We start from the raw sequence: 17,217 nt of genomic DNA, 5'->3' as shown, positions 1-17,217 counted from the left end.
CAGAATTCATTACACCTTAACTGCTTATTTAAATGAACAAGACTTTGCCGTTATGTGTTTTCAAAATATTGAGCTGCATGAACCATATTTACTGGGTCACTGTGAACATTAAAGCTACACTAATTGGTTTGGAAAACCTGCCTAGTTTTGCAGCAGCAGTATATGCTTCAAAATTGCCATAAGCTGAAATTTCCCCCTCTTAAGTTATGAAAGTTTCATAATATTTTATCATCCACAAAACTGTGTGAATCCATTATTTCAATAAAGAAAGTGGAAAAAATGTTCCATGGAGAAAATTTAGGGGGAATCTCATATAAGGCATATATAACTTCCTTTCATGGCACTACATTTAATATATAACCCTTTCCCCTATACAGGCATGTAGCTGGGGGGGGGGGGCTTTGGGGGCTTCAGCCCCCCCCCCCCCCCGAAATTCTCATGGTAGTCTGCGAAAAGGCCTTACTGGTACATTATTTAGACTGTTATGTTTATTCATATCATGATCTGATCACCATGCTCAATATATCTCATATGCATGGGGGTATTGGGGTAACGATACAAAAGGTTTGCTAGGGTAGACCCTCTTTCACTCAGACACAGCCCCCCCCCCCCCCAAATCAAACTCAGCCTCCCTCCCCCCCGAATCAAAATCCTGGCTACGGGCCTGCACTCTATACATTCTTTTATATATGCATATTTATTCATTTAGGTGGAGGAAAAGGCAAAGCATTATGGTTTTTACGTCCTATTTTATTTTAAGGAAAATAAAAGATAATGTTACAAACAAATTTGACAAAGGGAAAATCTCATCTTACAGCATGTGTCTTTGACAACAAATTCTAAACTGTATTACTGTTGCTGAGTTTAGTAGTAACTGGGTCGTCTTATACTGGAGTATAAGACTACCTGAATATAAGACGAGGCACACAATTTTACCAGAAAAAACTGGGAAAACTTATTGACTCGAGTATAAGTTGAGGGTGGGAATTGCAGCAGCTACTGGTATATTTCAAAACAAAAATAGATACCAATAAAATTACATTAATTGAGGCATCAGTAGGTTAAATGTTTTTGAATATTTACCGTATTTCAAAGAAATACAATAAACTAGTTATGTAAGTGGAAAAGTAGGGTGAACAAAAACAATATATCAACAATAACTTTATAATAATAACAAAAAACTTCATTTGTATCCTGCCTTATCTCCCCGTGGGAACTCAGGCCAGCTTCCAACATAGTAACAGGCAAACATTCATTGGCTATATAAACAATGCAGAGATGAGTTAGATATAGATCTATAATTATATATACTAATTTCACATATGCATTTCCCTCTGAAATGTTTGCCAATCCTCTCTATATATATGTGCATTTCACTCTTGCAATATTTGCAAGCCCTATATATCTATATTCGTATCTATCTAGACATGTCTATATACATATATTTATGTGTGCATTTTCCCCCTGTAATATTTGCAAGGCCCATATATCTATATTCATATCTATCTATCTAGACATCTATCTAGACATCTCTCTCTCTCTCTCTCTCTCTATATATATATATATATATATATATAGGATTTGCAAAGACTTGCATACATATGAGGGGAAAAGTCACATATAAAAATGTTTATACACACACATATACATACACACAGATATACAGATATATAGGTACCTATATATTTATTGATATCTATATCTATATATAGGATTTGCAGAGACTTGCAAACATGTAAGGGGAAAATTCATATATAAAAATGTATACATATAGATACAGATATATAGGTACATGGAAATCTCTAGATATCTATATGTATATAGGATTTGCAAAGACCTGCAGTGCATACATATGAAGGGAAAACTTCCAAGGGAACAAAAATGCACTTATAAAGTTAATACATTTACATACACAAAAAAGCCAGGAATTTGGGTGGGTTTGAAAGAGAGCCATACAAACAAGAGGACATGAAATATATCTCCTTTCCCTCCTTCGCTCCCTTTTGACTGGAAAAGAAAACACACTGTAAAGGGAGATGAAGAGGAGAGAGAAATATATCACATATTGTAAGCAATTGCCTCTAGGTGCCACTGACTGGCTTGACCCCATTATAAGCCAAGGGAGGCTTTTTCAGCTCAAAAAAGGGCTGAAAACCCCAGCTTATCTTCAAGTATATATGGTAATTAACTCCTTTCTATAATAGCAAAATTTTAACTATATTGTGCAATTATAAGTAGTAACTTAAAGGATATTGACACTCCTTTTGAGTTGTAACTATTGGATGGATTTTTTTCAATACTAAAGTACGACTTCATGTTAAAAGTACCTCATGTTTCGGAAACTGGCATCTTTGTGTGCTTCATTCCACTACCTTGTGTTATCAGTCAGTGGATGTTAGGTTTTTAAACAAAGACTAAACCTTCAGTCCATCTTATTTATATATTTATATGCTACCTTTCTTCCAGAGTAGGGAGAAAGATGTCTTCCAAAAAAATAAGTTAATTGTTTAGGATAGCTTATAAGTTGACGTCAGTTTCTTCTCCTATATTGTGAAGGGATAAACAATATTCAGACAAAGTTTAAAAAGCTGACAGCCTATGAACAAGGACATTTGAACTATGAATTATGTGTCTCTTGCTCATTTGGAATCCAAAGAAGGCAAAATATGATCTTCTAAAAGATTTACACTCCTGTGCAACTCTTCCATGAAATGAGACCCACTGATTTCAATGGGATTGACCTCTTGAGAAGTATAGCTAGCATATGATCCTAAAATGTTTATTTAATTAACTGTAATATAAGCATCAGCATTCCTTTTAGCAAGGATTGTTGTTTTGAATGTTTAGGAACTTTCTGATTTCTCACCAGATAAACTATTTTTAACTTTTAAAATTGATTCAGAATTGCATTTATTGCATTGCAAATCACTTAACTGGTGGTTTTTTGGTTTTTTTTTTGGCATTGTTCTCTTTACTTTTTATTTTTGGTCTACTTGCCTCCATTGTTTGCTTTACTTATAAATTTGAGGAGAGGTGAGATGTAAGTCTACATTACTGTGAAAGTGTAAGTTTTTTTCCCCCCAGAAATAGAAAGGGCAAAGAACTGATCTTTAAAAAATGACCCAACTTCCTTAGACTTTATAAAAGGTGCCTGATATTGTGCTAGAAGCCAGAGTTGGCCTTTAATATTTCAAGGGTAGGTTTAGTGTAAAGTCTTGATAAATACTTTGCTTGAAACCCTGTTTCTTTCTCTCCCCAGCACTTCAGGGAACATCTTGACAAACTGTTTGCAAAAGGAATTGGAATGCTGGATATTGCTTTAGTTGAAGCTTTCAACATGCTCAGTGATGTAAGTTAATGCTTTCCCCCCAATTTATTTCTTTCATTTCAATATTCAGTTGCTCGGAAAATAAAAATATGTATTCCGCCCTTAACATTTGCCAGATAGTATCAAAGGAAATCATGTCTTTTTTACAGTGATCATTGAGCTAATGTTCACTTTATCTAACAGCATGTACCACTTAGATCATTTTTTGAAAATTACAGGTTAGCACATTTTCATATGCAAAAGTCCTGTTGCTCTATTAGTAGTCTATTAATCTCATTTTTGGATTGATTCATGGATATGGTAATTAAACTTGGTTAATATTAATTCACAATAGTAATAAAGTATTGCCTGGCACATTAAAGAGTGAGAGGCTTTTGATATGAATTATTCTTAAAGCTTCGTCTCACAAATTGGACTCACAAAGCTTTGTCCAAATTCTCCCCCCCCCCCACCAAAAAAAAAAAAGATTGAATACGAAAAAGTGGTGAGATGCTTGCTATTATCCCATTGTAATTATTTGAAGATAAATCTGATCTTTGTTTTGATTAACCTTTGGGGGGGGGGGGGGGAATCCCAACCAATTAAATAAAATTCTATGACATTTTGAAGATGGTTAATTACAACCAAGAGCTCAAAATGTGAGGATGCATCCAGGTTTTCACTGTTGTCTGATGAATCACTCAGTTAATTGTAGTTCATCATAATTAATGCCTTTTGTCATTCTTCTTGTTGTTGTTATTAAGACTTTCATCATTTCTACTGTACAATATATATCTATATAAAGTTATAGATACACATGGGGAAATATTCATCATTATGTTTAAGCACTTGCTTAAAAAATACAAATTCTAAAAAATATGATTATGCAGATAGATGAAAGTAAGATTTTAAAATACATTTCTGATAGTATGTCAGGATCCAGGGCTCTGCTGGTATGCAGGCAGAAATTAACCAAAACAAACACCCGGCCTGTGTCAAAGCTATTACTTTAAGAAGCACTTACACATTTGGGTGTTTCAAGGTCCCAGTTCAAAACATAAAGATAGCAAACAGCAGCAGACACGAAGCAAAGACTTATAATAAGGAGCATACCACAAATGCTGGTAGTTTTATGGATTGTTATGTATAATTGATTGTTTTAATTGTTTATAATTGCTGTTGATATATGTTTTTATCTTATTGTTTGTGTTGGCATCGGAATTGTGCCTTTTGTAAGCCGCCCTGCATCCCCCCCTCAGGGGTTGAGAAGGGCGGGGTAGAAATGTGCAAAATAAATAAATAAATAATAGTTCACTGTCTAATGTTTCAAGGTACTAGAGTTCAAAGCTAGTCATAGTTCCAAAGGTCAATCCAGATAATCCAGAGTTCAAGGGCAATCCAAAATCCATAGTCAAGTCAATCCAGGGATTCAAGGTGCATTAAGTTCCACACAAGAGCAACAGAGTCCACAACAAGATTCTCACCAGGGTTCAAGGTTCATCAGCTTACAAGGTTCCAAGAGTTCACAATACAGGTTAGGATAGCACAATCCATACAACCTGGGAGTAAAGCCACCAACCTCCACAACCAAGTATCACAAATACTCAACCACCCACAAAGAGCAGTCTCTAGCTAGGCTCCTTTTAGGCATCTTATCACAGCTGCATCCTATCTCTGTGGGCCTCCACCCTTAATCTGTAAATTCTTATATACAGATTACTCTGACCTTTAGAACCAGGAGGAAGATTAATCCCTTCTGCCGCATCATCATCCTGTTAATTATGACCTTTATTACCCATCACAAAACTGCCAAGCATTCTGTATACTACATGAAATGATGGCACATTTTTGATATATTTTAATAATACCTTTCCATTTTCTTTGGAACATTCTGTTTCAAAAAGAGAGAGGAAGTTCTATATCAATTCAGGTTTTTACATTTCTAAATCATGATAATGATGAAATAATAGTAATCATTTTAATGTCCTTTCCACCAAAAGGATTATTTGGCTAGTTTTAATAAACCAATGCTTATTTTGGTTATCTCTCATTTATCTGACCATTAATGAACATTACTATATTAGCATATTTTCACAAAATTCCTCTGATTTAGAAATCTATTATTTCTAATACCACATCACTTAGCAGTTTCTCTTGGACCACTTGATTTTTAAAAAAAGGGAAACAAAGTTTTCCAGTAAAAATAAACACTTGGAATTTCTTTGATGAATGTATAGCATGTTAGGAATGTCCAATAACTCAACAAAAGTAGTAGTAGTAGAAATTTATTACCTGTCTCTCCTCACAGCTAAGTTTTCTCATAGAAAAAAATGTTGGTTTACCTACATGTGTCAAAAGCTAAAAAAGAATCACAGTAATTTGGTTATATCTATATTTCCCAGTTCAACCACACAGGTCAAGGGAGTATTTGCAGTCAAGCTATAATGCTGGTTACAGATGGTGCTGTGGACACCTATGATGCAGTATTTGAAAAGTATAATTGGCCAGACAGGAAGGTAAGTCAATTATACCTATCAGTGGAGCACCTATACCTGATATCATAAGGATGGTTTTCTGTTTCACTTATGATTGGGTGTAAACCGATGGGGTTTTTGTTTAGGATCTCCAGGCCTTAGGGCTTGGTTCTAAGTCTCAAGACATGGCCCCTCTTCTTGGGGACCATCTCCAATGAGAAATATATTGAGACAAGATGCCTTGAGAAATGCCTTTCTCCCCTATGTTCTAACAGCCTCCATTGCTACAGCCTGCCTTAACAAAACTGCTTCGTAGTTTCAAATATGATGGTGTATATCTTGCTTGTAGAAGCAAGGTGCTTTTGAAGCATGAATATATTAAACTGAATGGGAAGGGAAGATGATAGTTATGAGGTTATCTGGTTTTAGAACTGTGTGCATTAAAAACAAAACAAGTAATAATGGGAGATACAACATATAGAAATGTTTGCATATGTGCACATTTAATTAATTTATTTACTAAATTTATATCCCGCCTTTCTCAACCCTATAGGGGACTTAAGGCGGCTTACATATATAGGCAATAATTTGATGCCAAAACCATACATAATAAGAACATATACATTAAAAAATCATTAAAACCATATAAACCTTAAAACCACTTATTTAAAATAATGCAATCCAATATCATAGTCTTAAAAAGAATCAAATGCAAAATAACTTAGCATGTCTTTCTGTGCAAAAGGGAAAACATGGCATTTACATACCATGGCTTAATTTTTTTCTTGTAACTTTTTACTATTTTTAAAAAAGATGTATGTTTAAAGTTAAATATTGTGTCAGATTACATGTATCACTGCTTTGTCAATTTTATATTTCAACTATACTTGTTTATGAACTGATCTGAGAAGTTCTGCTATGAGGTGAAAGTATAAATACAAGAAGAGATGAATGAATGAATGAATGATAACTAATATCTTGTATAAAGCTATAACTACAAAATAAAAACTGGGGACTGTGACTTCTCTTTGGTTATTCTGATTTCTGATGAGATGCTCCACCATACCAGGTGAATCAGTATGGTAACTGCTGTATATAGCAAAAGATTCACATGTTGCAATCTACAGTAGATCCACTATGAGCCTTCGACAATACATAGATCCACTATGAGTTTGCTTTCATAACTCCAATGTGTGTATCAATAGCCATGGCCCAATTTTTAGGGAAGACCTTCCCCCCACATTATAGCTCACATCATTCAGCATGGCCTTCTAACCCTGGTATGGAGAGGAGATAAGGAAGACCACATCCTCTACCCCTCACCTATACTAGAGCCAACATATGCTTTTAATATTACTGATAATTGAGGAAAGTGGCTAGATCTAGTTAAGTTGAAATGAATAAACGTGTATAGGGCACTATTCTGGAACTGTCTTGAGAATTATTTTGTGTTATTAATATAGACACATTATTGCTATTCATGAATATGAAATATATAATGTGTAATTCTGTTATTATTAGCAGTTGCACATATCTTGTATAATTAGTCACAGCATATTTTGTCAGTCAGTCAGTAGATTTCATTTTTTTATATAAAAATGAGATAAAGTCTCTAGCTCTGTGGACAGAATGACAGCCCAAAGCTCTGCTTATATCTTTGAACATTCCCTTCAGTAGTATGATCATGTACAGTAATATGGTTGTGGAGTCAGAAGATAAGGTGATATTTTAATTGTGCTGTTTCTCTGGATAACATTAATGCATGTTTTGAATTTTACTGAGCTTATCTTAAAGGAAAATGAACAGCTGAAATATAAAATTAGAAAGCTAAGGCTCTTACTTATCATTTATTAGTTTATGACTATTTGGAGCTGCTGGATGAAAGTTCGATAAATGGATGTTGTGGACCTGGCTGGTCTTTTTGCTATGGCTGTGGAACAATAACTCTATGTGTTGTTGGGTCTGAGAAAAGTTATATCAACATACACTGACCTGGATAAGGCCATGTGTCATGTGTACACAATATATATGTTCCACAATATGTTTGGGATTTATTTGAGGTCTCAAAACGTTTTGGCAGTGGAGGTGGGGTAAATCAATTTGCTGGCATCCAGGGATAGCCAGAAATATTTTTTGTTGGTAACTATGGGTGGGGGGCAGTGGCTTGTGTAAGTTGTTTAAGTCAGCCATGCACCCTCATCTTCCTCTTCAGCCCACCTGCCCGTCAGCCTCCTTTTGCAATGTAGCTTGAAGTTATCACGTTAGGAGCCAGATAGGAACCCTCCCCCTTTCTCAGGGATTTTTTTCACCTACTCTACACCAACACAGAGTTACGGACAATGGGCAGATGGTGTCAATTAAATAAGCAGATATTGGGGGAAACTATGAGTCAGTGTTTCACCTACTGGCACTTTATATGTTTGGTGGGAATTTTGAACTTCTCCTGGGAATCAAGCAATCTAGGGGTTGGAATTAATCTCCTGTCCTTGTGGCTGGTTTTGAGGTCTTTGCCCTAGTTAGAAGCAAAAGTGGCTTTGAAGTCTTACACCCTTTGATCAGCCTTCCAGTATGTACAAGCTGGACCTTGCTGATCAAATGGTAAACAGAGGCAGATGGACCTCTAAGAGGGCAGTTTGTAACTCCTTGGCCCAAATCCTGGGTAAAAGACCACAGGATATAAGACTAGAAGCCATAGTGTGGTTATGGAGGGACTACCAATCATCTGACCATTCCTCCCGTCTTCAAATAACACCAGAAGACAATTCATGGCTCGGAGAGCTCATGCCAAAGCGCTCTGATTTAAAGAAATGGGGCATTACCATTAGGAGGGTAGTTGTGGACCCTCAGATACGCCCCTTATTTGCCTCCGGGGTTCCTTCTCGCCATACTCCATCAGGTCCCCGTGCATCCACAACTAGCTCACCGGTTAGGGGCCCCCTTCCTGGTTCGTATCATTTTGAGACCCCATCTGTCCTGGTCGCCCCCACTCAACCAGCTACACTCCTTTGCTCGAGAACACTTCCCTTATTCAGTCCACTCAGCTCCCTTGATGTTTCACTATCTACCTCATCATCAGAAACATCTCTACCCAACGCCCAAGGGAGATTATTCCCCAGCCCGACTTCCTCCTCTGAGAGCTGACTAGTTACAGATCCCGGCCATGTGGGGGGGGGGAGGGTTCCGGAGGAAGGGGGTGCCATTCAAGTCGTGTGGGGGAGGAGAATAGCGGGTCACCAATATCCCAGGGAGAAGCGCAACAGAGTCTTTGCGACCCTGGAGAAGGTAGGTAGTGGTAGGCTCCGTGGCAGTCCCCTCGGTCTTAAGGTCCTGCTGATTAATGCCAGATCTGTTAGTGGCAAGACTGCGGCCATCCAGGACTTGATCCTGGATGAGAGGGCGGATCTGGCATGCATCACCGAGACCTGGTTGGACGAGCTGGGGGGAGTAAATCTCTCTCAGCTGTGCCCACCAGGCTTTGGAGTGCATCAGCAGGCCAGACAAAGGGGGCGGGGAGGAGGGGTCGCAGTAGTCTTTCGGCAATCCATCACCGTGATCAGATGCGCTGTTCCGCAGGCTTCTGGGTTCGAGTGTGTCCACTTGAAAGTGGGGGGCCGTGACAGTGTGGGGTTCCTGCTGGTGTACCGCCCACCCCGCGACCCAGCAGCTTCCCTGTCTGAGCTAGCGGAGGTGGTCTCCAATTCGGCTTTGGTTTCCCAGCGCCTGGTGGTGCTGGGTGATTTTAACATCCATGCTGAGACCACCCTATCTGGCGCAGCTCAGGACTTTATGGCCACCATGATGACCATAGGACTGTCACAGATAATATCTGGTCCCACTCATCAAGCTGGACATACTCTTGACCTTGTTTTCGTGGCGGACAACGAAATGATTAGAGTGGAAGATCAAAACATCCTTCCGGTGTCATGGTCTGATCATTATCTGATCACTTTTAGACTTACTGCGTCTCTTAACCTCCGCAGGGGTGGAGGACAGATTAAAATGGTCCGCCCTAGGAGACTGATGGATCCAGACGGATTCCTGAGGAATCTTGGGGTTCTTCCTGCCTTGGAGCCTGGCGATTCTATCGACGCCTTGGTAACTCTCTATAATGGGGAGATGTCCAGGGCGATAGATACGATCGCACCCGAACGCCCCATCTCGTTGCGTCGTGACAGGCCATCTCCCTGGTTCACCGGGGAGCTGGCTGTGATGAAGCATACGAGAAGGGGGCTAGAGCGCAAATGGAGGAAATCTCAGGACGTTTCTGATCGAACACGGGCTAAAGCCTCTCTTAAGGCATACTCCGTGGCTATACGGGTGGCCAGGAAATCATTCACGACCACCCGTATAGCGTCTGCAGCAAATAGATCATCGGAGCTGTTTCGGGTCGTGGGGGAACTCCTCCACCCACCTGTGGTGGAGGAGGTCACTGATGACCCAGCAGCTCGGTGTCGCGATTTCGCACACCATTTTGCAGGTAAAGTCGCTCAGATACGCCTCGAGCTCGACTCCAATTCCATCACAGTGCCAGAAGAGGTGACGGAGGCACCTGCTTGTCCATCTTTGTGGGATTCTTTTAGGCTTGTTCTTCCTGAAACCGTAGAGGAGGTTCTTGGGGCTGTGAGGGCGACCACCTCACCTCTAGACCCATGCCCATCTTGGCTCATTAAATCAGCCAGGGAGGGGTTGGTTGATTGGTTTGTGTTGATTGTCAATGCATCGTTGGAGCAAGGGATTTTTCCATCCAATCTGAAACAGGCTGTGGTTCGTCCACTCCTCAAAAAAGCTTCCCTTGACTCCACGGTGCTGCGTAATTACAGGCCAATCTCCAACCTCCCTTTTCTGGGTAAGGTGCTGGAGCGGGTGGTTGCCTCCCAGCTCCAGAGCTTCTTAGACGATACCAACTACCTAGATCAGTCACAGTCTGGTTTCAGGCCTGGTCATGGCACCGAGACAGCCTTGGTCGCCTTGGTGGATGACCTCCGCAGAGAGCTGGACAGGGGGAGTGTGACTCTGCTGGTTCTCTTGGACATCTCAGCGGCTTTCGATACCATCGATCATGGTATCCTTCTGGGTCGTCTCTCTGGGATGGGCCTTGGGGGCGCGGTTTTGTCGTGGCTCCGGTCCTTCCTGGAGGGACGAACCCAGATGGTGAAGCTGGGAGACGCCTGCTCTGACCCCTGGCCTTTGACCTGTGGGGTCCCGCAAGGCTCTATTTTGTCGCCCATGCTTTTCAACATCTACATGAAACCGCTGGGAGAGGTCATCCGGAGTTTTGGAGTTGGGTGCCATCTTTATGCGGATGACGCACAACTCCACTACTCTTTTCCACCTAATTCCAAGGAGGCTTCTCGGGTGCTGGACGAGTGCCTGGCCGCTGTGTCGATCTGGATGAGGAAGAACAAGCTGAAGATCAATCCTGACAAGACAGAGGTCCTCCTGGTCGATCGTAAACCGGATCGGGGTATAGGGTGGCAACCTGTGTTGGACGGGGTTACACTCCCCCTGAAACCACAGGTCCGCAGTTTGGGTGTCCTCCTGGATTCCTCGCTCACACTTGAGGCTCAGGTGTCGGCGGTATCCGGGAGGGCCTTTGCACAATTGAGACTTGTGCGCCAGCTGCGACCGTACCTCGTGAAGGCAGATCTGGCCGGGGTGGTCCACGCCTTGGTCACCTCTAGAATGGATTACTGCAATGCGCTCTACGTGGGGCTGCCCCTGAAGACGGCTCGGAAACTTCAATTGGTCCAGCGGGCAGCAGCCAGGATTCTAACCGGGGCTCATTATCAAGAGAGGGCTACCCCTCTGTTTAAGGAGCTCCACTGGCTGCCATTTATTTTCCGAGCCCAATTCAAGGTGCAGGTGCTCACCTACAAAGCCCTGAACGGTTTGGGACCACCCTACCTGCGTGACCGCATCTCCATCTACGAACCCACACGCTCACTCCGATCATCTGGGGAGGCCCTGCTCGTGATCCCACCCACGTTGCAAGCGCACTTGGTGGGGACACGGGACAGGGCCTTCTCTGTGGCGGCCCCCCGACTTTGGAATGCCCTTCTAAAAGATCTCCAACAGGCCCCTACTTTAGCAGTTTTCAGAAGGAACCTAAAAACCTGGCTGTTCCGATGTGCCTTCTCAGATTAGGAATCCCCATCCCAAGTCCTAGAAGCACTTTAGCACAACCGATGTTACTGCACACAGCACCTTTACTCCTACGTTCCTCCTGCCATTTCAGCATTTTAACCCTGTACCCCATTGCGCCGGCCGAACCAGTTTTAATAGTGTCTTGATATAGTTATTGTTGTTATTTTGCTTAATTGTTTTGATTTGCTTGTTTATTATTGTGTTATGTTTTATTGTATTGTGTTTGAGGCTTCGGCCAGTGTAAGCCACATCGAGTCCTGCGGGAGATGCTAGCGGGGTACAAATAAAGTTAATAATAATAATAATAATAATAATAAATCAGGGATTGTGTTTCGCCGGGAAGGCTGGAGGCTCATATTAGGGATGACTGACCACTTCAGCCACTCCAGTACCAAATTGACAATCGATTTGATATTTGCAAGTAACAGCTGAAAAGGTAACTAGTTAATAAAAGTTGCCCTTATTTCATTCCACTCCTGTTGTTTGGTCTCTTATTTCCTTGGTTTGTCAGCAAATACTGACCTAGATAAGGCCATGTGTACGCAAGATATATGTTCCACAATATGTTTGCAATTTAATTGAAGCTCAAAATGTTTTTCTCCATGTCATATCCAGTCATATCTTAGGTACAAGGAAACCACATATCTTAAATAGAAATTGAATTTTGGGTCCCTATCCCCCATCCCCAACAAGCAACAATGTATTATTGACATTTGAAAGTTGCAGTCTAAAATATATTTTTCCAGTTCTTCTTTTTAAAAAAAATGAAATAACCTTATTAAATTTTGGAAGGTCAGGGAAACTATAATTCAAATGTAAAAGTACCCTGAATCATATCTTGGTGTCTTTTCTTCATCTATACAATTAACAATATGTGAAAATTCAATGTTTTCATGAAGACTAATGAAATGAGTGTTTTTTTCCATCTTAGGTTAGAGGTGAGTATCAGGTACTCTGCAGTCCATGGCCTAGAAGCCCCTCAGCTTTTCATTTTTTCCTGTCATTTTTAAAAAGGAAGTGTGATTTTACTGTACAATAAGGCTAATTACCACTCAGCTATATTTAGTGGAGTTTTTTATAACCCCCATCAGTTTTTGATTTTCCATGTGGAGGGTCTGATGGAACCCTCAAAGTTTGCACCTAAAATAGTAAACTTGCTCCTGGACCCCTGGGGGTTGCCCACCCTTGCCTTACAATCTCATCACATGAGACTTTTGCCCCGTTGTAGAACGCTTTCAACATGGAGCTGGCACTGAGCCTGCTGGAGCCCATCACATGATGTAGGGCTATTTCTGGAGGGGCTCCGTTCTAGTTCAGAGTCAAAAGCGTGCTGGGAGAAAAAAAATCAAAATATGGGTGACTACCAGGGACTGCATGGGGAGAAGTTGAGCAGTGAAGACTTCCTCCATGTGATGGTGAAGGGGCCATGCGGTTTCTTCTGCTGCCCCACAGATTTGCCTCATTGCCCCATGGAGTCCCCAACTGTCATCCAGCTTCAGGACCTCAATGTGATAAGGTCCTATGTCTTAAGATTTTCCTTCCCATCTTCCTCCCAGTGTTGCATGGTGTTAATGCTATAAGTGTACTACATTGGTATGGCCGTTCTTACATCTCCAAGCATGCAAAGTAAGTTATGGCTAACAAAAACTAGTGTCTTTTTACAATCGACATTGATGCTGATAGTCATCTTGTTATTAAAATTAAGAAAGGTTGTGAATTTAAATAGATGTATTCTCTTCTATATGTCACAATCTCTTTATGACTCAACCACCTATAGCACACAGAGTTAAGCAATTTCATCTGGTCCAGAGTATGTACTTATTGATTTATATATTATTTACTTATGTATTTACACACACATCTATCCATACATATTTGGGAGAAGGCTGTGTAAGCTAACTTGGGATCAGTATTTGCTTGTTTGTGCACCCAAATGTATAGGGATTCTTTTGTGTTGTGTGTTTATGTGACTTTTTTGCAAATTGGTTGTACAGCATTTTAACTAATGTGTTCTCTATTTTGACATGTTTCCTATGTGAATCATGGTATATGATCAAGATATTTTAACTGTAAAAAATAAATGAATACAATTTCATATAAAGAAATGCAATTTAGTCTAGGGGCCATATTCATTCTGTAGCAGAACACCTATAGTGATTTTCAAAAAAAAAAAAAAGGCTAGCATGTGGTTCTTCTGCAACTTCCCACAAGAGTAAAATAATGTTTAAAAACACATTTGATAAAACAGATAGCTGGGCCATGACATAACTGCAATGGCATTTTATCCATTTCCAGCAGATTAAAGTGCTTCCCATAATTTTAAATAGTGCTGCCTAGTTTTGCAACATGCTGATGCTGCACACATGGAACATTAGGAGCAGCAAATATAATAGCCTCACAATGCTATTGCCTTGGTCGTGTTAAATTGATTATCTTGTAGAACAGGAAAAAGGAGTCAAATGTTTCAAATGTGACTGTTATTGCTGTTGCTTGTGCTCTATATCTCATGGACCAAAGGAAGGCTTCATCCATCACCTGTGATATATGATCAACAGCTGAAATTAGGTTGGTCATGTCTTTCTCATAGTGAGTTTTCTTTTTATGAGAGAGGAGGGAGATATATAGCCAAACAGGTATTTTCCAATTTGTGATGTGCAGAGGGGAGAGTGTATGAAAGGTTGCAACCAAGCAGTGAAGAAGTTGCTTATTTTCACATGGTCTCAGGTTCAAACCATAACATTTCGAACAGTTATTGTACAGTTGGGAAAAAATCTGTTTCAGATTGAGGCCTGCTACAAGTGCAGACCATGGTAAGCAACCATTGGTTCCTAGCTCAAATGTGGGCCCTGAAGCTATTATTTATTTATTTATTTCGAGGTTTTATATACCGACCCTCTCACCTTCAAAGAGGGATTCGGACCGGTTCACAACATGTGTTAACATACAAAGAATATACAATAACAACACAATGCCACTTCATTACACGATTAAAATATCAGCACCATACACATTAAAACATTATCATCCCAGTTAAAAGAGCCAAATCGTCCGACACCATCACAGTCCCATTCATCATCCTCCTTTCATGTGGGCAAAGAATTAAATCAGTTGTCAAATGCCGCGTTCCACAACCAGGTCTTTGTTAGTTTCCTGAACTTCATGAGGGAGGGGGCAGTTCTGATCTCTAATGGCAGGGAGTTCCAAAGTCAAGGGGCCACCATCGAGAAGGCCCTGTCCCTCGTCCCCACCAGCCGTGCTTGTGCAGGCGGAGGGACCGAGAGCAGGGCCCCTCCAGACGATCTTAGTGGTCTTGATGGTTTGTAGGGGAGAATACGTTCGGAGCTACTCTGATCATCCCCATTGATTACCAGACAGGATATTTCCTTTGATTCTTTTTAATGGAGGTACAATACCTCTAGGGGCAATATTCATTCTGTAAAACAATATATGCCTCCTGCACTTTATTTTAGCCTGTACATTATTTTAAAAGAAACTGAAGATGGCTTTACAACTTCTGTTTTAATTCTGAACATCTAGTACCGCTTCTGGAGGACTTGAGGTTATAAAAGTGATGTTTGAAACCAAGAAACTACCTGCTTCCAGATACAAGTTGAAACTCAGTCCATAGAAGATAGAGGTGCTCCTGGTCAGTTGAAATGCAATAGGGATTCAACCTGTTCTAGTCTGAGTTACACTCCCCCTGAAGACACAAATCTGCAGTTTGAATGCATTCCTGATTTCAGCCCTGACCCTGAATGCTCAGGTTTCTGCAGCGGCCAGGAGTGCATTTACTCAGTTAAAGCTGGTGAACAAGATGTGTCCATTCTTTGAAATGTAGTTCTATCAAGATTGGATTAGTGTAATTCACTATGTGTGGGGCTGCCTTCGAAGAGTGTTTGGAAACTTCAGTTAATTGAAATACCTACAGTCAGATTGTGAATATATACTGCATTGAGCCCATTTGGTATTTCAATTGCACTGGATCAGCAACGCGTGGTCTGGTGATCAGACTTCTGCACACATCATAACTCCACCTTTTTGTACTCCTGTGATTTAGTTATTATTTATTTTTAACATAATTGTGCGATTCCAGCATTAAAAAGATAACTAGTTTGGAAATGGGGGTCACATTACTGCTGGCATGGTGGCACAGAAGAGGAAGGGACCCACTGCACTACAACAGGTAGCACAAATGTAATGAGATGGGATGTTATTGATATGGTTTAAAAGTCAATAGCTAGAGATTGGAGCATCACAGGTAAACAGTTAGCAGGATGTAAGTGGTTTTATGTGATAAGGACTATCTCCTTTGGTGATGGTCCAACTGCAATGACAGTTTGCCTGCCTTGAGAGGTAAAGTCCTTGGTCTAGAAGAAAAGTGGGCTATCAATGTTTGATAGAAGGGATGGTATGGTACTGCATCAAGCAGTGATGTGATGCACTTAAGATAGTTTTATATGCTGTGTGAGATTCATTTTGAATCACTGCATGTTTATTCTGAATTAATTAGATTGGGAAAACGTTTGTCCAAAATATTTTGATCAGTAATCTCACTCAGTAAAAGGGAAATACATACTGTACGTTAGTATAAAAGGTTACTGATCCAATATTGTCACCATTTCTTTGCCTCAGAAAAAGAAATTAAGGGGGGGGGGGGGGTTGGTAAGAAACCATTGCATGAGAGAAGAATCTTGCTGGATCTGACCAAGAGTGCAGAAAGTCCAGCATCTTGAATTTCACAATGGACCAAACACTTCTGGGGATTCCAGGAATTGGACATCTAAAAGAATAGCTCTCTATAGGATTCCTCCACCAATGAGCACCACCTAAATGCTTTCATTGCTCATCATGTCAGCCTTCACATAATGAGTTTTCATTGTCATGATCCTATCCCCAAATACTTTTGTACTTTCTTCAGTACTATATTGCTTTAAAGTTTTGCATTGTTCAAAAAAAAATGTGAAAGCTCCATTTTGCTTGCTGTTAGCCCTATCATAGCTACAGGTTAAGAATATGAAGTAAGCTGGCTAAATTACTCGTTTTCAATGAGACAGGGTATTTCAACATGATGTGACATGCCTGGCAAGAGTTTGTTAACTCCCATGAGATTGCTTGAAATCTCTGAAGTTTTCATCAAACGTCATTGTTTATACTGTGAACACATAAAAGAAAGTGCAACGTGGCTTGGTTGTTTGATCAAAAGGAGGCAAAACGCCCCTCTGATCCATCTGAATTTTAAAGTCTACTCAACAAGGCACTAGCCACCTACCTACTTTAATCAAAGTGTAAGAA

At 40.4% G+C, this 17,217-nt stretch overlaps 1 protein-coding gene across 2 annotated transcripts in view; it reads left to right on the top strand.

Annotated features, from left to right (window-relative positions):
• CACNA2D3 (calcium voltage-gated channel auxiliary subunit alpha2delta 3) overlaps positions 1-17,217 on the top strand; it is a 674,683-nt gene that overhangs the window by 338,282 nt on the left and 319,184 nt on the right. For both annotated transcript variants that reach the window (XM_067463553.1, XM_067463552.1), the window contains exons 10-11: positions 3,260-3,349; positions 5,710-5,823. In XM_067463553.1, coding sequence (XP_067319654.1) covers positions 3,260-3,349; positions 5,710-5,823 — 204 coding nt within the window. The remainder of the gene's footprint in view (positions 1-3,259; positions 3,350-5,709; positions 5,824-17,217) is intronic.

Source organism: Anolis sagrei, chromosome 2 (assembly GCF_037176765.1).
Source record: "Anolis sagrei isolate rAnoSag1 chromosome 2, rAnoSag1.mat, whole genome shotgun sequence".
Lineage (NCBI taxonomy): Eukaryota > Metazoa > Chordata > Lepidosauria > Squamata > Dactyloidae > Anolis > Anolis sagrei.
Note: the sequence above shows the minus strand (reverse complement) of the source record. Positions and strands in the feature narration are given on the sequence as shown.